At 41.7% G+C, this 27,619-nt stretch overlaps 1 protein-coding gene across 1 annotated transcript; it reads right to left on the bottom strand.

Moving 5' to 3' along the window:
• On the bottom strand, positions 1-27,619 carry LOC137262059 (soluble guanylate cyclase 88E-like). The gene is made up of 12 exons (XM_067799847.1): positions 27,157-27,619; positions 13,250-13,327; positions 11,912-12,942; positions 9,723-9,852; positions 8,874-8,973; positions 8,004-8,133; positions 7,686-7,832; positions 6,819-6,965; positions 4,735-4,891; positions 3,968-4,077; positions 3,707-3,796; positions 1-3,583 (listed from the first exon to the last, which is right to left on the bottom strand). Exons 3-12 carry the CDS (start codon positions 12,692-12,694, stop codon positions 3,116-3,118), a joined length of 2,262 nt encoding a protein of 753 aa, XP_067655948.1. The 5' UTR covers positions 12,695-12,942; positions 13,250-13,327; positions 27,157-27,619; the 3' UTR covers positions 1-3,115.

The following is a 27,619-nucleotide window of genomic DNA, read 5'->3' as shown; positions in this document are numbered from 1 at the left end:
GATCACTTATCTCTTTATTCGAAATGTAAATGCAAAAGCCAACAACTGAAACATAATAAGTAAGAAAATACATTCTTCTCACTACCGGGAAAAATACGTTTCCAACATAGGAACATGGTATCATAAATCATATATGAAGACACATATATGTAAATCGTGATATACAATACTGCCACATCACATCAGTCTACTGAAAAAGATTTACTTACCGTGTCACTAAAAGTTTCGTATTGTAAAGCATGTGGTTACAAACAGGTGTTAGCTAATATTGTACACTGAAATAGTAAATTTTAAAAAACAGGGGCAAAGAAATACACCTCCAACACGTTCTACCCATAGAATAGGCTAAGTGTGCACAACAACAATAAGCGAGGCCACGTTAACAACTTGAATCTTTCAACCTTATCATTAGCACTTGTAATCATTTTTTTTTCAAATAGTGAATTTGTTACCTGGATGGTAGAGGGAACATGAGGTTCATTTTCTCGCGATCCACTTAGAAATTCACCATTATGAAGATAATTTCGCTTATTGTCTGAACAATCTGCAAATCTACTTTGTGCAAATGTTTTGATTGCGGGATCATGGCCATATCTAAATTTATTTTAACATATTTTAAATATTTTTTTCTGCCGACATGCCAAACACACCGACACACATGCCGACAATACACGTGCCATCAGAGAATGGCCATTGCCTATAGAACAATTACAACTGCCGGAGAATCAAGGCACCCAGACAATGGGGTCAGTAGGTCTGTCACAATACTGTCCATGCACGTGGCATGTTATGTATTCTCTGTGATATGGTCTTAGCATCTGTCATGGATGAATGTTATTGTTGTGGACTATAGACACGTGTCCAAACGATGTATGTCATGCACAGATACCTCCATACCAACACGTGTTGGACGAGAGTACTTATTATCCACCATAGACCATGTCTGTCAGTAACCTCAATTCTAAACAGCATACATATGTTCGCATCTACTGCACAATGGGGGAGCGCGATTCATTACTGAGCAGTGTTACAACTGTTTAGATACAAAGACACCCATTAAACTGAGCTGGTATGAGTTTGTAATTCTGAAGTCTTTATAAACATATGCTTTATCACGAAAATACTTGACTGGTTGTTTTATTATAACATGGTCATCTATCCCAGGCTTCTTATCTGCGTCTAGCATTGTCAGTTCACATGAACAGACTCATCTTTGTCTGTAAATATGAGACGGCAAGACATTGTCAGTTCACATGAACAGACTCATCTTTGTCTGTAAATATGAAACGGCAAGACATTTTCGGTTTTCACGAACAGTCTCTTCTTTTTCGGTTTGCATAAAATGTCCCCATTTTTCAGTCTGTAGTACCACCAATCCCCTCCAGTTAACATGGTTCCAAATTTCAGCTGATTGCTTTAAACATATCTTATTCACAAATGTAAACGGGATTGGGGACAAGTTATCCAGCTTAAAATACCCGCTCCCTAATATTTACATACGTACATTTTTAATTGTGTACATCTTAGAACAGACTAGAGAGAAGAGATAGGAAAATGAAAGAGAGGAAGGAACGCAGTTTATGTAATCACACAAAATCACACACAACGTTTTGATTGTTGAATATGAGTTTGCACACTTTTAAAAACGTAATACTATTCATTCTGTTCAGTAGTCATATCAGGCTGTCCATATAACATCAGTGACAGTGTGAGTGGAGAGTGTTGTTTTACAATGCTTTTTCGATTCAACATTCAACAAATATCCCTCTTTGAATACTGTACAATTTACAATCCTATAGGAAGCGATGAACATTTTCACAAGCATTGCCACAGTAACAAGAGGCAAAGTCTTATATTTTAAAACGATACAGATCATAATTTAGCTGACTAGTCATATATCTCAACTTTGTGTGTATAATATTAAGTTTTCTAATTCCACACCAGTAATATGATGGATCTACAGGTTGCTCGCACTTCAAGTACGATTGAAACTTTGCAATGAAGGTCGATTTCTTTCGGTCTCAGGAATAATATTCCACATTCTTACAGTTGATGAAAAAAATGGAATCATACGAAAGTCTTAATTTAGCACAAGGGACAATAATATTGTTAGCATTCCTAAGGTTATAATTAGATCTTGATTCCACACTATCTGGAGATTTATGTTTTAAGTATACAGGAGCTACATTATTTTGAATTTTAAAGACTAGACAAAGTTTTCTTCTTTTTCTTCGTTCATCCAGGCTTTCCCATCCTGTCCCATAACACAGAATTTGCCGTGAGGTATATCTAGGTAGACCCGTTACTATTCTGGCAGCTTCTAACTGAAGTTTCTCTAAGTTTTCTTTCTGTTGTACAGTGTATCCATCCCACAATTCACAAACATATTCAAAGTGCGCAGTTGATATCACCAGTCTATATTGTCAGTAGACGTGATGAATTCCAACAACACCATCCAGGTAATGAACCGAGTTTCCCCGTATTTACATGATCAATATCAGATTACATCTGTTATCACAGTTTACATGACGTGAGCGACTATCTTAGTAACTGTTTGGCTCACTCAGAGGCTCAACACCTGCTTGTTAGTTTACATAAGTTGCTATTTGGGCGCTCAAATATTGTTAGTTGCCCAGTCAGATTAGTTGATGTAGTAAATGATACAATAAGACCTGTGGGCTATGGTCATCCCTCCATTCTACACTATGAGTGCTGCAGGCTTTCGAGTGTTTGTGTTCTCAGTGGCACCATCCGTAAATATTTGGATAGTTGGGGTTCCCTGACACGGTAGTGTCTATGTCTCAACAGACACATTACATGCATTGTTCACTACACCGACATAGACAGCAGCATAGATAAGGATTCACATTATGAACAGTTATGACTTTCCTAATAGATATTTCCAACTGAGACAGGAGGCCTGAAGTACATGCAATATTTGCACAATCAATATAAAACATCTGTCGGTAGATCTATTGGTGAAAGTTTCACTGAACGTCAATATATACAGTGTCAAATATCACTTTATTTAGGTCTCTGAGGCAACGTGTTCCTGAGCCACGGACAGCGTCTTCCTATATAGTATATTCCCTTAGGGAGAGGAATCTAATCCACGTTACACAATACAACAAGTCTGACTTTTGGGCTTCTCGGAATCCTCCTTCTTGCCTCGGCTGTTGGCACTGGGAGGGCGGTTAGGCTGATGAAGGGGATTTTTTATCATCCCAACATCTTTCGGTTTAGAGTACGTGTCTCGAGATTCTTGAATCTTTTTGGGGCTTTCTTCCCGCGAAACATTTTTATTGGCTTCATTGTTATTGAGAGTATTGTTGGTCTTGGCAGGACGACTTGTCTCTACGTGTACTGGCGAGTTAAAGGTGCTCTTGGGAATATCTTCAAAGGAAACTGGCGAGTAGACGGACCTCGAGCCGTCGGCACTTTGTGACAGATCTTCTTGGCAGACTTTGTTGATCTTCTTTATTTCGTCCTCAAGGTAGCTTGCAAAGGGGCACTTGGGACCACCAGAATCACCACTTGACGTGTCCTTGCTTAGCAGCCAGTAGGACCGGATGGAACCTTTACCCTGGAAAAAAACCCACAACTATGAAAAGCGGGCCATCTCTTTTCAAACCTGCATGTTTTCAATGACTCTATACTATATGTACGTGAGTGAGTATTCCAGACTGTGTACTAGTTACTGACTAACCTTGACCTCGATACTTCCTCTCAGTTCTACCCGGTACGGGTACGGCTCAAGCTCCTTCTTCGTTGTCTCGCTGATGTGAATTCTCATTGCCTTGAACAGTGAAGAAAGCAAAACCTCTTACATTTTACATATATTCTGAAATCTAATGCACGCTGATATAAGTATTTCATCACAGATTATGGCACGTGTGCGGAGAACTCGCGTAAGATGATGGAACAACGCAGCTATTTATGAGTACGTCTCATCCAAAATCAGCCTCACCTGTCCACTTGTCTCCATCCTGGATGCAGTGTTGACAGTGTCTCCAAACAGACAATATCTCGGCATCTTTATTCCCACTACTCCGGCTACAGTCGTCCCTGTGTGGATACCTGGAACAAACAGACACCCCTGGGAACCACCTGTGACTGTACATGTGCTATCCTCCACCAATACATTTTCAAGACATCAAGGTTCACTGGCCAAAGTAATACCAGTACATCAACACACTGTGTGAAGTTCCTTACGTGTTCCATCGTTCCAGTTAATGAACGTGAACATAACCAACCTTAAATGCAGTGGTCTCCCAAAATTTCTATATTATCTAAGAATATACAAGTGTTAATTGATTCCTTCCCAGATTTAATATTGCAAGCTTTGTTCTGCACTGTGAGTGAGACTCGGAGAATATATAAAGAAACGCTGTGATGAAGTGGTGTCTGGTTCGAGATGGATAGGGGTCAGAACTAAATCAACGTTAACCCTATACTGTTCCAGTAGAACAACAGTCAGGGTTTCAAAGAGTATTCTTTTTGACCATGTGCTGGTATGACGCAACCACAGAACATCTGTCCGTCCTCTAGCGGTCGGTACGCTAGAACAATGTATGTTTGTTGGTCTACGCCGCTCTCATCACTCTTTCATCAACCGAGTGCCACTCTCTGATCTCGACAGCCGATGTGACAACATGTTTACCTCTTGAGACAGGCAAAAAACATTTGACGCTCAGCTGAGTATCCATACGCAGTGTAAGTTGTCCTTATACTAACCGACCCTTATCTTCATGTTGCCTCCAGTGGACGGGTCTTTCAGGTCCCACATGGAGTCCAGCATCCCTAGCGCCATGTCACAGATGTGCAGTCCGTGGAACTTGGTGACAGTAGGCGCACCTGACACTACCATGTAGGCGTCGCCGATCGTCTCAACCTGTAATCATATCATTTGAGAGCGCATTTATCTACCTTGTTAGTAATCGAACCTCTGGGAGTATCAAGCTGTGTAAATAGTTTATGAAATAGTTTGTACCACATCAGACAGACGTTTTCCTGCAGGAAGAATATATTTATGACCCAAACCGGAGGTCCAGGAAGTGGCTGAGCAAAATATAAAATGTAAATGTATAAATGTTAAGGTTTTTTAAAGTTATTTCCAGATATTTCCAGAAGGAGGGCTAGTATGAGTTTTGATATACACTGTCGATTGCATTAGTAAGTGCACGAGGTCTAACGTTACGGTCAGAAACAGATAACTAGATACCTACATGTTACTTTGCAATGCATTATTCAATTCATATTAGAACAGCCTATTCGAGGAGGCACGATCAACAATATTTAGCCTCAACGCCACGCAGTCAACTAAGTCACGTGGTCGCTCGAACTACAAGCATATAGGAGGTCTTGTTTGACAAGCATAGGATACCTGGGGTCCTGTTTGACAAGCATAGGATACCTGGGGTCCTGTTTGACAAGCACAGGATACCTGGGGTCCTATTTGACAAGCAGATGATCATATTCACAACTCACAGAAGTGACTCTTGAAGACGCCAAATACCCTATCGCGGGAGTAGTGCAACTCGGAAAATAAATTTAGTTACCTTTACAGTCTTCATTTTGTAATTCAGTCTAAGTCCATCATGCAAACATTTGTAAAGGTGGTGACATTCATTATTATGGATAATGCCACTTGAAATTAGTCGTATATGTTCCAGTTGTTGGCTGGCTAATCGTGGCATTTGGAAAACAGTCTACTCTTTCACTGGAATATCTACTGTATGTCAGCAGGACCAGTAGTAGTTCATGTTCAATACATGACACGACAGAATATACACACAAGTGATACGTTATGTCGTATGTGTATGGCGCTACACTCAAGTATATGACTGGCGTTATTGCACCTGGCGTTATTCTGGTGATAAGGTGTTTTACTTTTATTGAAGGAAGCAGTCATACAATCTCTGTTTGCGCGTCACCATATAAAGAGATCTGGTACAAGCATTATTTTGAGAACGCCACTAGAAGTCTATTTCGAAGTTCGATAATATTCTCCTTTCATGAGATGCCCATGTTATTTTACTATTAACATCAGACGTTATAGGAATATCTCTAGCTTGGTGCGGACGAATGTGATGTTGTAGTGACAGTACCTGACTGATGTGGAACTACATGGATACAGCAGAAAGACTTACTCTCCCACAACGAGGTTGCTGAGTGTATATTATTCACTTTGAGAAATGATACACACTCTTGATAAAATTAGAGAATGTAGTCTCCCATGTCACAGACCCATAAGACAAAACATATGTGATCAAAGAAGTTTTAAATAACAGTAATCAGATATATTACATATATAAAGTAGTTTCTGAAATGATAACACGACACGGATCTTATTCATGAAATGATAACACGACACGGATCTTCTCCGTGACGATAAAGAAGAAAATCCCTGTCGTGTTATCATTTCATGAATAAGATCTGTGTCATGTAATCATTTCAGAAACTACTTGTTACACACACACATATATATTCCAAATTGTCCTAATGAAAAGGATACGTGTAAAAATCCAAATTCATGGCATTACTTCACCACATGACTGATTTGTATGGCAAGTTACAACGCACGATGAAGAGACGGACGGACCGACAGACATGCTCATCGTTAGATAAACACCATTTCCACGCCCAGGTTAGATATATTGGCCTAAAAGCAACCTGAGAATAATTATGGTTCATACAATTAGGTAGTAAGTATGGTAAGTAAATTGCACAATATTATGTAATTTGTTCATAAGTGTTCTTTCTGATCGAACGAAAGGCCAGTGGTGTTCTCTTACACGCGTGGTGTTCTCCATAATTACCTTGTAAACCCTGTGTTCTTCACTCAGTTTATCAAATTTTGTATACATGGCGTTGAGCATGGAGACAACCTCCATAGGTGTAATCTGGCTGCAGATTGTAGTGAAACCCACTACGTCGCTGAACAGGATAGTTACATTGTCGAAAACCTGAAACATTAGCTAAACTTACTAGACGTCTACCACAGTAGACCAGAGTACAGATGACTTTGTGACAGAGAGTATAAGAACACACCAGGTTATATAGAGTGATTACAGATCTCAGACACACCAGGGCATACGTATCATGAAGATTACATAGTCTCACGAGAGTTTACTGAGACTTGGTTGCCACGTCAAACGTACTGAGATCTCAAAGGTAGAAAGAACTCGGATTACACATGTTGGCTGGGTACACAATTCGACAATGATGACCAACACGCGTTCTGACCAAACTTGTGTTTCACCCAAACCTCAAGCTCTTACTTTTCACGCTCACTGATAGATATCTTACCCCACCACAGAGGAATCGTACCTCATCATACAAGCACTACCTCACGCGGAGGTAAAGCTTACCTTGCAGGTATTCCAAAATCTTCTCAAACAAACACAGACCTTCAAACATAAACCCGTATGTGAGCCTCCTGCATACACATAGTTACTGCCTCATACGTGACTGAGACTTCATCTCACACGTACTGGCTGAAATCGTGCCTCACACGTGACTAAGACTTCATCCCAAACGTACTGGCTGAAATCGTGCCTCACACGTGATTAAGACTTCAATTAACAGGTGTTGTATGAGACCTCACCTCGCGCGTGTTGACTGAGAACTCACCTAACAAGATGTTGAAGGAGAACTCACCTCGCACGTGTTGGCTGAAAACTCACCTCACACGTGTTGACTGACGGTTCACCCCTCCTCAGTCTGTCAGCGACTGGTTTTGGTATCATCTGGTATAGCAATGCATCTGTTCTCTTCATCTCAGCATCTAACTTCAGCATACTCTCTTCCAAAAGCCGACTCTTTTCTTGTTCCTGAATTCATAACATTAGTGTGTACACAGTCCAATCGGAAATGAAAAGCAAAACTATATCTTGGTGTAGTGTGGTCCACCAAACGGCGGTAAGATGTAGAGGTCTATTCCTGGTTTACTGAAGACAGCCCAGGTATTATTATCCATGTCTGACTATTGGTTGGACGGTTACCTGATCCAGAGCCAACTTGAGCTCTGCAGACTGCTGTGTTCCCGCCAGTACGAGATCCCTGCTTGAGTCGTGCATGCTGAGGTCATTTATGTATAGACCAACGTTGAACATATCGTCTAGACTGTCCATGCTGAAATGTAGTAGTTTCATTGCCTAACAACAGTAAAACTCAACCTCGTAAACACGAGTTCATGCAGATAAACTTTGACAATGTCCTAGAGAATGTGCAAACTTTTTCGCTGCAACATATGCAGGTATGGTATACTACGGTAAGGTACGGCGTCGCTTGGTACGGGCTGTTTGGATATAAATTGGTAGCCTGCAATATGGTGGTAGTTATCTCAACATCTTCACTCATGTAGGATAGGAATCCATCTTCGCTTTCATTTGACACCATCACTTGGATTATTCATACACAGGAGCCGTGTTGTTTCATTAAGTGGTAAAACGGGGGTACGTGAAGGTAAACAAAACCATAGACAGCTAAACAATTACCACATGCAATGCCATTACTGGCAGGAAATCAACGTTCATAACTGAACATGCAGATATGACCGGTGATATGACCATAGGTATTTCATACAAAGATTCAGATTCTCATGCCTTGTACCTGCAGACGGTATTTCGAAAATGCACATATTTGAGACTGATGTACAATCATCAATGATGGACGAACGAAGGATCACACACCAGGGCATGAGCTCGCCTGACTTTCAGATAGGCTAATTAAACACTTATCACTAGGAACTTAAAAGACAACCGATATGCCCTGGACATTATAAACGTGCACGTGGCTGTCCGGGATACTTGACTAAGTGACCATCAGCCAAGACATATTGCGGCAGTGGCTAGTTCTGTAGGGAGCCTTACATGGGTGTGCCCAGGAACATGATGCAGTCCCACTCACACATGTACATCATCTGCCCTTTAAGGTGGAGACAGTTGGAGTCCTCGCCCAGTGACTTCACGTCTGCAAGTGAGGTATAAGCAAACAATAATACCTGATCGAGTACACAACACATTTCATTCACAGTGATGCATCCAATACTAAGTTACTCTGTACACAACACACTCCATACGAAAGTAAGATTCTTTATGGATAAAAACTTCTTTATTACATATGATGCGACGGTCCAGTATGGATCCTTATACTGTTGTCAAGCACTCTTGCTCTTACACTGCAACCAATACTAAGTGTCTGTTCATAACACACTCCATGCACATCATTGCAACCAATACTAAGTGACTGTTCGCAGCACCCTCCATTCACAGCATTGCAACCAATCCTAAGTGACTCTGTTCACAACACACACCATGCACAACACTGCAACCAATACTAAGTAACTGTTCGCAGCACCCTCCATTCACAGCATTGCAACCAATACTAAGTGACTCTGTTCACAACACGCTCAATTCACAGCATTGCAACCAATTCTAAGTGACTGTTGCAACACGCTCCATTCATAGCATTGCAACCAATACTAAGTGACATGGCATCATGTTAACGATCAAGAATGATTATTCTCAAAAGTTCCAGCTGAGTCGCCATTTTGTAATCAGTGCAAGCTGGGGATTACATTCTAATGAATTATTTATGTTATGTTCGGATATGTTGACTAAACCATTCTGTGTTTTGATTATTGGCCAAAATGAGTAAATCACGAATCTACCAAAGTGGTAATTGAACATTTTAAGAACTGTTCTCTCCCTCTTCTTCACCTATATCTGTCTTCTCGTCTTCAGTGATAACTGAGCTGTCGTCCGCACTGTCGGAGTTGCTGCCTTGTATTCGTCTTCTGACGGATTTCAGGGAAATCAGCTCAAATACGTTGTTTGTGTGCGCCATTATCTGTAACAAAATCTCATACTAGTATTAACAGTTCAAGAACACAGTATGAAGTAACACCACAAGATCCAGAAAGCAGTGTCTCCTACCGTTCTGTGCGTCTGTTGCACACAGTAACAGCGATGTCACGAAGGAGCATTTGAGACTGTATCCCTGCGGTGGAATCAACTGAATGTGAGATACACTATGAAAGCAGGTGTTAAGGACAGGCCTGACCCACTGCAATACTTTCATTAGACATCACATGCACGTACTGACAGCTTTAAAGCACTGCCCTTGACAAGGATGACAAGGAGAAGTCAAGGATTGCGAAGTCAAATACTGAATCGGCTCTGTCACACGGCCGCCTCGGAAATATGCTGTACTGTCCATACATGTCAACAACAGATACACTTATACCTCCACCACACTAGATGGATCAGCATTGGACTACATATTGTTGAGTCAACTCTTGCCAACTTGTGCAAACACTGTAAGCTCTACCATATCATCATTGTACAAACGTTACACACAGCTTTCGAAATTGACGTCGGTGGTAAGGCCCGAAAACGACTGGCGGTCAGCTTTTTCATCCCAAAAAACTAAGAGTATTATTTCCGTATTAGACCATAGCGCCTGCTTATTCTGATCAGGATTCACTACCTGGTGGCAGTACAAACGCTGTGGGTTCTACAAAGCCAGACATTTTACCAGACAATGCACGATCAGCGCTTGGCGACGACACAAAAAACCATCGGCTCTATGTGTATTGGACTAGACTGTACACTTAGCTCCTGTCCACGGTGCAAACACTGACTGCTCTACCAGTCTCAATGTAAGGATGAACTTTGTTCGGTGAACTCCTAAAGATCAGCACGTCTTTTTCCCCGATGGACACTTTCCACATTTCAGTAGTTACATGACAAGTGAAGAAAAGGAAAGCAATCGTCTACTTCCTAACTGGCTGATAACTGCGCCCGGATATAAGTAGAGGTATCCGTGGCATCATTAGTGGCAGATAATTGTCCCATCAAATAGAAAGTATGGCATGTTATTGCAAATCGATTCATGTTATTCCCTATTAGATATGCTACTTTGGTGTCCGAATGGTTGTTATGTTAGAGACTTAGGCGTATTAAATATCGGATGTAATATGTCGTTTATCTTCTGTACCTACAGACGTACAAGGAGACGCGCTCCACAACTACAAGACGGGGCTGAATGAGAAAGGCAAATATTTCCTGTATATTGTCTATCGCCATAGGGAACAAATCTTTATTGCCTCGTTTGTTCTCTGGAACACTCAATTCAGATGTTCATTTGTTCCGAGGTGTCGAAACGTGGATTCAGTCTAGCTTGAAACCCAGTGTATCAGGTGACCCGATGGGTATTGTGCGACAACTAATAATCATTACATTATTCATGTGTCATATATAAGATATTCGGAAGGGAATGTAATCAGTACTAACTTGCAAACAAACATGAGACCTTGTCCGGTCATTAAATACCAATTTCAACAGTGCAACAATCGTTTTCATAGAATTTCCAGACATTCCTTATCACTAGACGCAAGGTGTGACATACATATCACATCAGGGTGATGCATATCAGATCAGGGTGAGGTATACATATCACATCAGGGTGAGGTATACATATCACATCAGGGTGAGGTATACATATCACATCAGGGTGAGGTATACATATCACATCAGGGAGAGGTATACATATCACATCAGGGTAAGGTATACATATCACATCAGGGTGAGGTATACATATCACATCAGGGTGAGGTATACATATCAGATCAGGGTGAGGTATGCATATCAGATCAGGGTGAGGTATACATATCACATCAGGGTAAGGTATACATATCACATCAGGGTGAGGTATTTATATCATGGAGTGGTCTACATAGCTGTAAACTACTCAAAATGTCTTAAATTACGGTAAGAGTCTAACGGTAGAGAATTACGGTATGGTCCGTTTCCATAAGTAATCAGCAGTGCTTTTGTGACCTTAGAGAGAATGAGAAATGTTCTTATGAATGGTAAGTAGGTATAACGTACAGTACTACAGCACTTACACTTTGCCACGTGAAGTCTACAAGAGGGCGCCGGAGACCGAACACCGCGGTCAGATTCTTCCCAACAACATCTCTCATGACCGCCCCCAGGCCAGATCCTGTGCTTCGGATGCCCATGTTACGCCCGAACACAATGTGGAAGGGGAAAAGTTCAAACAGAACTTCAGATCGTAGTGGGATGTTGTCGACGATGTTGTCATCTGTAACTTTGAGCGACTCTCGATATGCAGTGTTGTCAAAGATGAGTCTAAAAATGACATGAACCCTGTCCTTTACAATTTCCTCTGAAATAACATATATTTCCACTTTTGTGTTGTAGAATACCTTCCCCACCTGCCTGATCTGTCCCTTGACATAGTGCAAGAAGCCCTTTCTCCTGCTGCGGTAGTGTAATGTCAGTCCGGACTTATTCTCGTTCTCACAGAAAAAGGACGGCGGCTTTAGTTTCGAGTAACTGAATCTCAAATACTCATGAAGATTGTCTAACCCGTTGAGAAAATCTCTCATATGACGTCCTAGTACCTTAAGAATCCTGTCGTAGCCATATTGTCCCACGAAGGACACAAACGCAACACCAAATGAGTCCATGAGAGAATCCACCGATTCACCAGTGATTTCTGAAGCGATGCGGGCAATAGTTGGAATGAGGTTTTCACTGTAGATGTCATGTGTGGAAAAACTAGACTGGGTAAAGTCGCCTTTGCGTCTGACTTCAGTCCACACAGCTTCACCATACTCCTGCCGCAGGAACTCCGCGATGGACTCCAGCAACAACCCGTACATGATAAAGTTGACGCGTCACCCCACTACTGACAAGTTTATCCACGGGGACTTAAGGCATGAACAACGTCAGCCACTGGATCCGCAGCTGCTTTTTGTTTTATCGTTGGCGTCAGCGTTCAATTGGAGCACATAACTGTTCTTGACTGATACAAGTTTGGTGGGACGTGATTCTGTCGCTGGCATTGATTTGCTCTCTCAGAAGGGTCTTCACAAATCGACTTCAGCGGTGGACCACTTACTTGAGACTCCTGAAAAAGAGAAGTCAGTCTGTAGTAGTGTCACTTCTTCCGCCAACCAAATATCGCTCGTTCTGATAACTCAGTGAGTTTGCTGTGTATAAACGATTGAAATCTCGGTTACATTCTAAGCCTCAGTTGTAAACTGAAACACTGAAATAAGAATCAGCATCAAAAAAATGTACTACTAGTTAATAGGTTTTAAATATCTCTGTCCATTGTCAGATTGCATAGTCACGTTGGCTGTCTCAGGACAACTGATCAAGTCTAGAAATACGTCAACAATACTTTTTTCCCGTGAGAGTGCAAACGTACTTACCTGTGATTGTAGTAGAAAATGGACTGCACGCCGTTTTGGAGAACAGCCCCATCTAGTACTTACTATCTGAATAAATATCTGAAATAAACAAGGTCCCAATTACTATCATTGTTGATTTTTAAGTGAACATATGATGCAATGTAATAATTATTTGTGTATGAATGCAACACACTGAAAAAAAGATGCCTTTGTAATTTGCTTCTCTGTTAGTGCACACCCCTTTTGCATTACCATCCATGTGTTTGAAGTGTGGATATTATCTTGATACGTGAACACTTGTCAATTCTTCAATCACCATACAGAAGATATCAGACGCTATTCACAACATTCCAACATATACTCAATAACAGCAAACGTGTTCATCAGCACATGTAAAAAGCCAGCCAACTCTTCACTGACCTTGTACAAGGTCGCAGCAAATTTGTCTGAGAAAACAAATATATCATTTGTTATGTTACATTTACCATTGGTCATTGTCACTACAGTGACATCACCTTCCCACACAAGGGCTCTCGGTGTGCTCATTAGCGCGTATTAGAGCAATACAGGTAAAACAAGTTCACTTGGGGCTCCACTAAAAAATGTATGAGTGAACATTTAAGAAAGCACATGTTTTGTCGATTTGCACGACAAACCGAGAATATTGTATTGATCGTCATGTCGCGTGAGAGCGGGGCACTCCTGCAAGGAACGCTGATCCCTACATCCGGGCCTCACTTGCTCTCTCTCTCTCTCTCAGCCCTCTGTGAAAGCCGACCATATCCGGGCCAACAGGACGGAAATATCCGAAAGTAATTTACTTTGATGATGATGGCTGCGTTAGGATCAGCCTAAAGTTTAACTGGCAATGTTATCAACATGAGCGTTGTCCAATATACAACTTTATGTGTAGGTAATGATACGTGACGGCTTCCTAGACTACTCGCCAACGTCGAAGCTGACCACGTCGCTCATACCACTTTAACCATAGGCAGCCTACCACGCATCCTTATTCCCGTCAACAACTATTCACATCACTTTAGCCATCGCGGAACAATAACAAGAATGCACAAGTGATTCGTCTCACGCGATATCACCTCACCATACTCATGATGTCCAAGAGTGTTTTAAAAATCGATTATTGAGGCCATCATGTATAAATTCTCCCCTACGTCTGATCTGTAGTGGATATCATAATAACCAGTCTCAGTAACAACTATGAAGAACAACTTGATCTCCAGAGCTCGGCTTCAGACAGAGGATTACATATTCTCGCATGGACGTGTCAATCTATATTGGATAAAAGTGTGTCCAGTAAGTCATCTGAGTAATACCGGTGTAGATATAGTATGACCAAAAATTATTGACAATTTAATTTAAATTTTTTATTTATTACACTTTATTCTTATTGACACTTTCCTTCATAAGTCCCCAAACATGTTCCACTGGATTTAGGGCAGTTCTATGGTTTGGCCACTCTAATAATGTCATATTTTGCACCCGAAGCCAGGCTTCGAACGATGTTTTTTTGAGTCGTTGGAAATTATAAATATCTGTAACCAGCAAAGTCACAATTTCAAGATCTGTCTCATATATCTGCCGAGATCTGTTGAAAGATAGGAAATGGTTTTCGAGTTGTGCTCTGGGAACGAAGCCCATCCCTCCATTTTGAGACGTCCGAAACGTTTCCATGGAAACCAAGAAAATAATACATCACAAAAACCTTTAAAAACCAAAAGGCACCACTTTGGGGTCTGTCACACATATCTGCCAGGTTTTATTGACAGATATTAAGAAGTGTCTGAGTTCTGCTCTGGAAATGAAACACACCTCTCACTTTTCAGACTTGGTCCGAAACGTTTCCATGGAAACCAAGAAAATAAAAAATCACAAAAAAACTGTACATAGCAAAAGGCACCACTTCACGTTCTGATATATGTGGCAAGTTTTGCAGAAAAATATTGAACGGTTTTGGAGCTCCGGAAACGAAACACACATCTCACTTTTGGGACTATGTCTGAAACATTTCCACGGAAACCGAGAAAATAATAAATCACAAAAATCTGTAAATACCAAAAGGCACCACTTCAGGTTCTGATTGATATATCTACCAAGTTTTGCAGAAAAATTATTGAACGGTTTTTGACTTCGGAAACGAAGTCCACCCACCATTAGACTAACACCAAAATGTTCCATGGAAAAACAAAAAAAATAAAAATGCCAAAAGTCTGCAAATAACAAAAGGCACAACCATAGGCTGAGATTACTATATCTATCAAGGTTGGTCTATAAATATAGAACGGTTTCGGAGTTATGCTCCGGAAACAGTGAATACGGATAGACGGACGGACGGACGAGGCGTCGACTATATCCCCTCGCATTACATGTCGGGGGGATAAAAATCCAAAACATTCCACAGAACACTTGAGCAGGTGGAAGTAAATGTCCCCTGAGAATATCTGTGTACCGCTCACTGTTCCTATTCCCTTCAAATACACAGAGGGGCGTTACCACTGACACAGATATGCCACCCAACAGGTTAAATTTCAGACTGTACTTCAGGCGCCGATACAAAGGTTTTTCAGTTTGTTGGTCCAAAATTTAAGTGTATTAGGAAACAGTTACACAGAACTGTAATCAGAGAAAATCACATTGTCCCAGTTAAACTTTCTATGCCGTGAGCACCAGTTCAACCTTCGCTCCTTCTGCTGAGGTTTCATGATCGGTGATGGAATTCCTCGACTTTTCTTGCCAACCCACTGCATGCCGCTTAGTTCTAATTGTCCCCTTACAGATAAGTACAGTTCCTCTATCAGTCATATCCATCCTTAAGTTTTCTTACCTCCTTCGTTTGTTTTAGAAACAAGAATACCACCGACAGTCAATTTTCTGGGCCTACCTGCGCCTCCCAGGTGCTCAGTGCCATATACATTTGCAATGTTTTTCAAAACACGATAAACAGTGACCAGAGGGATGCCTCATGTCCTTCTTATAATACTATAAACTCAATTTCCTCTTCTCTGCAACATCCATACTGAGGATCACTGAAAATGTCGTCTTCTAGCAAGTAAACAAAGGGGAATAACTCTTCACAAACTAGTGAAAAATGATTACGGAGTTTTCTATCTTGAATGAAACCAAGCACTTGATAGCTGATCAACGTTGTTAATAACAGAAATCCATTTTAAAATATTTCTAAAGTTCTAAATATTCTGACCATACTATACTTAGGTCCCAATGCTCAGTGTGTATCACTGGACAGGGTTCACCAAGAGGTCAAATGAACAAAATGCTTGATCCAGTGCCTATGCAGGTTATAGAGATGCATATATGATATTAAGGGATCCATAATTGAGGGACTCTACTTTCAGGGACCCGCGAGTGAACAGTGGGGGGAAAAAGATGCTTGAGAGATCCGTGCCAGAATGTATAATACGTTCAGGACATCAGCAACTGAACAGCTGTATAAAAATGATGATTTATGGATTGTTTGTTTGTTTAGGGGTTCGTGACTTAGAGACTGTATACAAGAGGTGTGAGACATCCGTGAGTGTATATAAGAGGTGTGAGACATCCGTGACTGTTCGCAAGAGGTGTGAACGTAAACAAGAGCTATGACGGATCCGTAATTTTTGAGACTGTATACACAAGTGTGATTGATCCGAGACTGGATGACTGTATACAAGAAGTATAGAGACTGTATAAATTGTGTGAAAGGGATCCTACTCTCTATGAATGTTTATATAGATTGAAAGGGATCCTAAACTCTATGACTGTATATACAGAGGAAGGTAGAATGTGTAGAGCGTGGCTTGTCTTTTACACTATGTAATACACCCCGCATTTTGTACTCCGTGATTTTCGCTGCATCCAAGCAACACAGAAACTATGTCTACGAAAGAATATCAGGAGGTATTAGGAACAAAACACAAACTAATTTAAATGCTGGACATTTATCTGAGCCATTTTCTGATCAGGCCACTCACGAGTGGCCATTAGAGCTATGGGAAGATCGTGGCCAATATCCGGACATGGGTCGATCTTGCATGATAAAGTGAACAGATGGCAAGACGCACTGAGCCGTAAACATGCTCCAGCAAAATGAATAGACAAATCACAGCCGTCTCTGCAGCGAGCGACTCACGAACACACACGTCCTAGCCTGTTGAGGCGGATGTCATTTGATCAAGTTAAGACGCTCCATTGCATAGTTCATTTACCAGGGGACCTACTGCCACTGGGTTTATTTCTGGACCGGAAGTCAGTGGTTTCCAAGGAAAAGACGGCTTATGTATCACAAAGACGACGGGACACATTTCAGTTTTGCTCTAGCAATAGACATGTGCATGTACAACATATTGCGTGAAAAAGACATTGATAGATATTAGATGGGACTCCCTTAACGTAAATATTTACGTCTCTACAAAGCCAGGAACTCTTCAGTTAGGTTTGCAATAGTTTATATTGTCATGAACTGCACATACTTGAGCGGTTGTTACTTGTGCGCTACAGCGCGTGTATGATTCACACTGACCTAAGGTTGTTCATACCCAAACTGCCCTAGTTACATACACAATATCGCCAAGATCACTGACACGTGCAACCTTCATATTTAACTTGATTACATTGACGATATCTTGTAACAATCGTTAGCCACCGTTCTGTGAAAGACGATCCCATCCACGAAATCCCAGTGATCAGCCTACAATCGCGATGTCACGGTGCCCAGGCCGGCTGCTCACATCGCAGGTTGTGCGCCCCTAGACAAACTTCTGTGTACTCAAACGACTATAAATATAAAATCATCTGTTTCTGGAATCCTCCAGTAAATGGACGCATTCATTCTAAGAAATCTTATCTTGATAAGCTGACAGAGAGGCGTCTTGGATGGTATCGTGACGGGCACGGCAGGGGGAGGTGCTCACGTAGGCACGGTTACACAATGCACAACATTCACGGGGATTTCTTACTCTGTTAAAAGAAAAAACTGATAATTGCAAAACCATGTTCCACGGAATCTGGGGCACGAGTCTATGTTTGGAATTCATGGTAGAGCTCACGTGCAAAGACAATGAAGATGTATGCTGTAGGCGATAGGGAAGAATAGTCACAAGCACCATATAGCGTGTTTGTTGTACAGGGTTATGAAACCAGTTTTCACTACTTACGCCTAAACCTTGGCCCCACTAGCAGCCACACATTGCAACTTCCCGCTATCCTGACAATACAGAAATATCAAACTGACCATGACCATGACGGTATGTAGCATTTGGAAGAGTAAAACAAACACGCAACATTGAATCCAGTATTATGTTGTGTGTTTCATGTGTGTGATATCTGTTGTCCCACTGTGTGGCTGGATGTTAGATACATCACGTCATCAGCCAACAGGTGGCGGCCAGGACTGACGTTAGTGGGGCATATCCAGATGACCGTTATCGCCATTATGCATGACACAGGTGGAACAGAAGCAATGGGATTATACACGACATGTCGCTATCAGGAATACCTTACATGCAAATACTCATAGCAGACCACATTATTTTGAAAATAACATATATCTTCAGTGAGTCCGCGGGTCATTTCACACAATGTACGGTGTTAAAGTTGTATGAGCTACACCTGAACTGTGACAAAGCAATACATGTATATATTTACTGTGATATAATCAGCATATAATTCTACGCCAGAAGACTTTACCAGATTAAAACTATTAAGCCATCTCTGGCAATTAATATTTGTAAATGATGTTTTCCTGTGACACGAGTAACTGGCCCACGTGACAAATGAACACGAGTTGGAGCTGGAAGGTTGTTGGTTGAGGTTTTCCACCGAACATGCATGTCAATTACACGAAGGACAACATAACCTGTGAAAGTGCTGTATACAGTTACTATGCTACGCTGATTAATCATTAGGTGGATGAAAACGTAACGTTGAGATTCGTTTACCTGAAGCAGGCGGGACAATCAATACAAAGTGCAGGCTTGTCATAGTTGCATTTATGAAATCAGCATCTTCACGGATTTCAAAAGTAGAGAGAAAAGTCATAAAAAGGTTAGAAAACTTTCAAAATGCTCGTTGGAAACCTCTTAAAACTAAGTTATATTTACCTGCACTGAAATAGGTGATGGTGAATTAAAATGTTCAGGTACTTTGCACTTAACGTTACTATTGATTCAGCTATGTTTCTTTCAGCAATTGGATTACAGTTCATGCCCCTTTGTGAATATGTCCTGGTCGACAGATTTCTGGATATATTGTCAGCAAGTTGGTATTATGACATCCCGTTGCTAAGCGCTAGAAAGCAAAACAAAACCAAACACACCCCTGTACAACCTCCCGTTTACATTCTCTGTCTTTTCACATTTATGCATTCTCCCAGCACATGACTCTATTTGAATGAAAACAAACAAAAAATTAAAAGCTTAGTCTAATAGGTGTGTTTGCCATGTCCATATTAATTGATTACAGAAGTGTGACTGTTTTAGAAAGCATATCAAAGGTTCTGTGTGAAGATGTCAGTAACAAAGCGTTAAGCCTTTCATTACAGGTGAAGGTGATCGATTGTTTTAGCCGACAAAATTAGTCAATAAAAACTGCAATAACTTGTAATTTGATTCTACCAAAACATCGATAATTTATTTTCGAAAGAAAGTCGATTAATGATAAAGAGAAGGAGGGAGAACGGAGTGTATTATATGACTATAACCCGAGAATGCCACTGACATGGATTGAATTGTCTGTTTTATGCACCCGCTAATCACTGGCTGTGATTGAACTATCTCCTCTCTAGGTCCGCTAATCAACGACCGCCATTCCGTAATCTGCTCTGTGAAGCCACACATCATTGACTTGAACATTGACTAGGATTGATTGATCTATTTCATAGATTCGCTTATCGCTTACATGGATTGAGTTACTCTTTTAGCATCTGCTTAACGTTGACATGTATAATAGATTCTCTATATTACGTTGACTGGGATTGAGAAATTAGTTTAGTCAATCTGCTGAACATTTACTTGAGTGGAATGTCATATATTATAGATTCTCATTATCCCATTGACTCGAACTGAGACATGTGTTTAGTCAATCTGCTGAACATTTACTTACGTGGAATGACACTTCTAATATATTCTCCATATTACTTTGACTGGGATTGAGAAATTTGTTTAGATTGTGTGACATCTGTTTAACTGGTTCACTAAAGACTGATCGGAATCGAGATATCCGGGAGGTTTTACCACTGAAACCGGTTTCTGTTGAGCAACACCACTGCATGTCACTGATCTGGACGTGTCCACGGGTACGTATCCATGATTCTTCAGTCAAAGTACAGTTAATCCACTTCGGTGCATCTTGTGTGACAGTATGTCAAGTTCAAATAGGTCATGTCTCCAAATTCTTTTTACAATGTTTCCTTGAGTCCGCGATAAGGACCGCCAAGCACATGACATGCACTTAAAATGTGCGCATCGGCTGAAATCTGAGAACATATTCCAAAGTCTTTAGAGTGCTGTTGATAAAACCGACCAGAGTCTGCCTGCACAGTGATGACCATATAATTATCATGTCAGAAAGCTATCTAACAATGATGTATAACATTAAAAGTCAGTTTCTTGCCATTGCTAAAGAGCATAAACATCTGTGTGGTAGACGTGTACACGTACGAAAGTGACTCGAACTACTAAATAGGATACAGAAAGAATACAGCATAGCACCTTTGTCTCATGAACAACCTTTAGAACTATCACTGTACGGATGTACGCTACAGGGCACATACGCACACGGTCAACCCAGTAGTCTCTTACGTCAATGGTCTCTTACGACATGCACGTGTAGCTGAACATCAATTTTCACTCGGTGCTTCATGGGCTGTAGTACCTTGGCCATACCTGCCCGAACAGTGTCATGGCTAAAACCATCGTCCGCCCCACCAGCGTAGATACAGCTTGACGTCAACCAGGCGTATCGTCTGCCCCTGACGGACTTTGTGTCAAACGTGGAGGAATGTACAGTTTTGTGTGTGAATGTCTACATTGGAAACATACACAGTTTTGTATGTGAATGTCTACATTGGAAACATACACAGTTTTGTATGTGAATGTCGGATGTAAGCTCTCATGTTTATCTTCCTGAAGATACAATCACACTTGTGGTGTCACAGAGAGGAGATATCACGTAATGCAAGCACTGTACGTGGTGGTGTCACAGAGAGATATCAGCGTATTCCCACAGCAGATATAATACACTATTCGATAAATGAAACGCACAGACATTTTCAGTCGTTCATTTCGATATATTTCGACAGCAACGTCATTAACATAATTCCTAGGAATCCTGTTTTCATGTCGTGGTTGTAGCGTACTGCTGTCAAACACTTCCCAGAATGTGTCTATAAACGTATGTCATTAAAATGAAAAATATAATACATGAAACGTGCAAAAAAGTTTTCCAAGCAAGCAAACTTGTATACCACGCTGTACCAGTGTCCAGTTGACTTTCCGATATTAAATATGTTGCTTAATAAAAGAAAACAACATAAATAGGCCAGTATAGAGGAAAAATTACCACGGCAAGTGAGTTTACATGTGTCACTGTACCGAAGTACTTTAGCAATTCTAAGCTTATTTCCATATTTCCACGGAAGTGCATGAGATATCACATTATCACACGTTTGAAAAATGTTCAAAGTGTTGTGGGGTGACCTTGAAGATAAGGTCAAGGTCACCTAAATCAACTGGTCTCTGCGTAATATCGCAATGTAAGCTGTCACCACTTTGAAGGCATTGGGTACAACACTGGTGTGAACAATAGTTTGAAATGTGGTCAGAGTGTCGCGGTGACCTTGAAAGTAAGGTCAAGTCATTAAAATCGACTGGTATCTGCGTAATCCCCCTATGTAGGCTGTCAGGAAATTTCTAGACATTGGGTACGACTTTTCATGAGAAATCGCGTTAACAAGAGTCGGGACGGACGGTGCTGAATACATAGTCCATATACAAGAAGGTACCATGCTACTGACCCGACTTTCGCCACTGGACGTTTGGAAGCAAGGGAGCCCCAGTCTGACACTTCGTCCACCACAGCATCATATCTCCATTATGATATCGATATACCCGCCGCTTAAATCCGACCCAAGATTGTTCCAAAAGTGGAAGGTAAGAGTGACCACTCCTGCACAGGACCCATTCGTCCGGGTGGTCCATGTTACGTCGCCGATTTGCTACAGCAACGGACACTTCAGGACAGATGAATGAACTTGGATGAATTTCCGACCAAACCATTAGAAATCGTCCGACAGAGGTGGGAATTCGAGCATATCGACCAATAGTTTGACCTGTCCTGACACGACTACACCGCCAACGACGTGGCCGATGGTGCGAGAGGGTACAGGCATGGAACTGGGGAGCGCATGGAACGTGTTTGGTTTAGCGACGAATCACGTTTCCTCCTACTACGTTTCCTCCTACTACGTCTATCGACGTTAACACGAATGTTTTGCGCCGAACTTAGTTCGAAAGGTGAACAGATTTGGCGTGGATAGCGTCATGGTGTGGGGAGTCAGGCCCAACATGAGTAGATCAGAGTTAGCCTTGGATGAAGGAAATATTACAACAAATACCTACATCGACCAAATCCTGCGACCTCACCTACTCCCACGTTCTAACAGCCGAAATGCAGCTCGACCTAACGCAGTACGTGTAACAGGTGGTTTTCTCGCCGGTGCAAACGTCAATGTCCTTCCCTGGCCTTCCAAATCGCCTGATCTGAACCCAATGAAGCATCTACGGGATGAAAATGATCGACGCGGCAGTAAACGTCATCATCGTCCTCAGACATCTGCAGAACTTCCCAACGCGTTGCAGGAGGAATGGCGAAGAATTCCACCAACAAAAATTCTAAATAGTACCCGCAATCCGCGGTGTCGAGCAGTGAGGGGTGGCGTCCCCAGGTACTGACCTAAACACACCTTTGTGCCCACACATTTGCAGGGAGTGAACTAAAGTAATGCTGACAATGACATATGTTCATCCGCTTCTCGTATTTAGTTCATCTTTGTTCAAACTTCACAGATTTATGTACACTTAATACATTTCGTATGCGTTTCTCTTTTTTAAAGACTGACCCTACTGGTGCATGAGAAAACAGATAAAAATATCTGTCAGGGTTTGGTTTGACGAAAATATTCTATAATAACATAAACACTAATGTTCTTGCAAAACGGGTTTCCATCAGAATTCTCCCAACTTACGCGAGGTTGAAGGTGATTCACCCTAGCCGTATATATTCCTCATAGTACCCGAAATCCTTACCCATGTTACGACAAAATGGAAAGATAAAAGGAAATAACAATGATTGATTTAGAATAACTACAATCACAATTCGCCAATTACACAACACTGATTTTATACGGTTTTGAAAACTTATGTTGAGAAACACTGTAGCACTTGAACCATACATATCCTTCTCTAGACTCAAAATAGATACTGACAAGACTAGTGTTATTTGGATAGGTTCGAAACAATATTCAGGTTTACAATGTTGCAGAGATGCAACCTTTAATGGACTCAAATACCCTTCGTGCTATTTGGCATTCAAAACAAAAACGCAGAAATGGTAGAAATAATAGTAATGATAAACTAAATGACTTCGTAATGTAAGTGTGAACTCTAAGAGTTCTTCTATCCTTCGGAAGAAGAACTATTTCAAAGAGTTCACCTCGCCAGCAAAATCAAAATTATAAGCGATGGGGAATGTTCAGAGAAAATGTTTCTCCTTTTCAAATTAGATTCTCACAACAACTAAAGACTTACACAAATATAAACTAACAGAATCACTACTTTGTACATTGTGTGACGTTGAAATAGAATCAATCATGCGTCTACCATAAAGCTGTCGCAAGTCTAAGTACAGAAACCAGTATTCGTGGATTCAAAGAGAGAAGAAATTATTTCTGAATTTCATTTGTTGATTAACTAAAGAATACATCTATTCTAGAAAAGTAGCAAATATTTTATCTTCTGTAGCTGGTCTGAAACCAAAACTGAATTACAATTAGTAAATTACAGAAGTTTAATGCCTATTTTCTCTTGTCTCTCATTCTGATCGTCTTGCCACAATCTATTCACACAAAAGATAATTGCTGTAATTTAACTTGCTTAGTATATTTTACAAACATGCCGACCTGATAAATGTGTATGAAGTGCTGTACCCATGTCCAAAAGAACAAAAAGTGATTTTAATATTGTGCTGTGCTGCATCCTGGTTTGTCCAACTACAACGCCCTAACACTGAGTACATACTGGTATGTCCAGCTGCAGTGACGTGATGAAGAGTACATACTGGTATGTCCAGCTGCAGTGACGTGATGAAGAGTACATACGGGTATGTCCAGCTGCAGTGACGTGATGGGGAGAACAAACAGGTATGTCCAGCTGCAGTGACGTGATGAAGAGTACATACTGGTATGTCCAGCTGCAGTGACGTGATGAAGAGTACATACGGGTATGTCCAGCTGCAGTGACGTGATGAAGAGTACATACTGGTATGTCCAGCTGCAGTGACGTGATGGGGAGAACAAACAGGTATGTCCAGCTGCAGTGACGTGATGAAGAGTACATGTAAGTATGTCCAGCGGCAGTGACGTGATGGGGAGAACAAACGGGTATGTCCAGCTGCAGTGACGTGATGGGGAGAACAAACAGGTATGTCCAGCTGCAGTGACGTGATGAAGAGTATATACTGGTATGTCCAGCGGCAGTGACGTGATGGGGAGAACAAACGGGTATGTCCAGCTGCAGTGACGCGATGAAGAGTACATGTAAGTATGTCCAGCTGCAGTGGCGTGATGGGGAGAACAAACAGGTATGTCCAGCGGCAGTGACGTGATGGGGAGAACAAACAGGTATGTCCAGCTGCAGTGACGTGATGAAGAGTACATACTGGTATGTCCAGCTGCAGTGACGTGATGAAGAGTACATACTGGTATGTCCAGCTGCAGTGACGTGATGAAGAGTACATACGGGTATGTCCAGCTGCAGTGACGTGATGAAGAGTACATACTGGTATGTCCAGCTGCAGTGACGTGATGGGGAGAACAAACAGGTATGTCCAGCTGCAGTGACGTGATGAAGAGTACATGTAAGTATGTCCAGCGGCAGTGACGTGATGGGGAGAACAAACGGGTATGTCCAGCTGCAGTGACGTGATGGGGAGAACAAACAGGTATGTCCAGCTGCAGTGACGTTATGAAGAGTATATACTGGTATGTCCAGCTGCAGTGACGTGATGGGGAGAACAAACGGGTATGTCCAGCTGCAGTGACGCGATGAAGAGTACATGTAAGTATGTCCAGCTGCAGTGGCGTGATGGGGAGAACAAACAGGTATGTCCAGCGGCAGTGACGTGATGGGGAGAACAAACAGGTATGTCCAGCTGCAGTGACGTGATGAAGAGTACATACTGGTATGTCCAGCTGCAGTGACGTGATGAAGAGTACATACTGGTATGTCCAGCTGCAGTGACGTGATGGGGAGAACAAACAGGTATGTCCAGCTGCAGTGACGTGATGAAGAGTACATGTAAGTATGTCCAGCTGCAGTGACGTGATGAGGAGTACATACTGGTATGTCCAGCTGCAGTGACGTGATGGGGAGAACAAACAGGTATGTCCAGCTGCAGTGACGTGATGAAGAGTACATGTACGTATGTCCAGTTGCAGTGACGTGATGAAGAGTACATACGGGTATGTCCAGCTTCAGTGACGTGATGAGGAGTACATACCGGTGTGTCCAGCTGCAGTGACGCTAAGTAATGTACACATTAGTGAAATCACTTCAGTAGCATCTTCTAGACACGGGGGTGAAACATGAGTATTCTGTATGCAGATCGGGATATTTGGGTCTCGTTCCTTACAAACAGATTGTATTTACATTGAATGATGAGAATGCACTGCCAACGGACTTGCGTATTGGTAACATCCTTCAAGACCTTTATCAGAGTAAAACAATAGAAGATGGATATCTTTCCTTCGATTTTCACTGAAGTGTTTAACCAAAGTAACATATTATGACAAATGCTTGATTGTCGGAATAAAATACATAGAGCGTATGTGTAACTATACTAGAACTATTTTTCCTGAACTGATAAACACATTTTATGTAAAAGCTGCTTATATGAAAAGTAACGGTAATGTTTAAGGAAGAGTGTTACAAGTGAAATGCCTTACTCAAACTGCTTAAAGCACTGTGAAATAACACTAAGCATCACTCTCTTGACGGCATCGATGACTGTCGTGGTGAGAATGAGCGACAGTGGTGATATCTCTTGCGTTTGTCCCGTGTCGCTGACAAAATACTTACTCTGAAAATTGACATGCATGTTAAGTTTTTCAAAACACGGATGAATGAGTCAGTGCCGTTTACAAACTCCCCGTATAGTTTTCGAGGAATGGTCAAACATCTTCAGAAATGATTAACCACCCCTACAATCAGACTGGCAACAGCGCAAGGAATACGAGGCCGAACCAAGACTCCGTTCACGGAAGTGTACAAATGTGAGTGAGTAGTTAAGGTTTATGGAATCGCCTACCTGGTACTGCAGAACTCGGCGCAGCGTGATAAGATCAGCTGTTTCCCTACAGGCCTCCACCAATTCTCCAGTAACAGGACTTCCTACAAGCGCTGTTATAATACAGCTAAATTAACCACTAGTACTCGACCGTCACGACTTCCACTGCGTGAGAGAAACTAGTCCGTCTTTACTGCCATCCGCACAGTTGGAAGCCTCAAGTAAATTGACCGATGTCCTGGACAGCTGAGAAAACACACTGACCTGAATCATTTAGACTGACCGCTACACGCCACAGCTGTCCTGATATTTATAAGAAACTGTTAACCGTGATACAGTTATGTGGTAGGACTTACCTATGGCTGAAGTAGTCGTGTTATCTGGTGTTGATAGCTACAGTAGGTGATAGATAGATACAGGCTGCCAGTCTGCTGCCACAGAATGCTGGCGTCGACTCACAGATCGTCTGCTACTCTAGCGCGAAGTAGCCGCTCGCCACGACCAACCGCGCAGCGGCATATCTACACATATACTACTGATTTAAATGCCGCTTGTTCTAGCTTTGCCCTCCTTCTGACGTCACTGGGCTGTACCAATCCTCAGGAGGAAACTGATGGGTTTGTAGCATTGACAATACTCCTCCTCATTGATCGTCGTCAGATTCCTCTCCCTAGCGTCCACCTCAGTCACGCAAAGACTAGGGCACAGCTGCCTAACCTGACCGCACGTCGCTTCACCGCCGACAGGGCAACGTGTTCTAAATACTCTATCCACACGCTGCACCGAGGACTGTCCTACATTCACAATTTTTCACCAAAT

This window comes from Haliotis asinina, chromosome 14 (genome assembly GCF_037392515.1).
Source record: "Haliotis asinina isolate JCU_RB_2024 chromosome 14, JCU_Hal_asi_v2, whole genome shotgun sequence".
In the NCBI taxonomy this organism is placed as follows: Eukaryota; Metazoa; Mollusca; class Gastropoda; order Lepetellida; family Haliotidae; genus Haliotis; species Haliotis asinina.
Note: the sequence above shows the minus strand (reverse complement) of the source record. Positions and strands in the feature narration are given on the sequence as shown.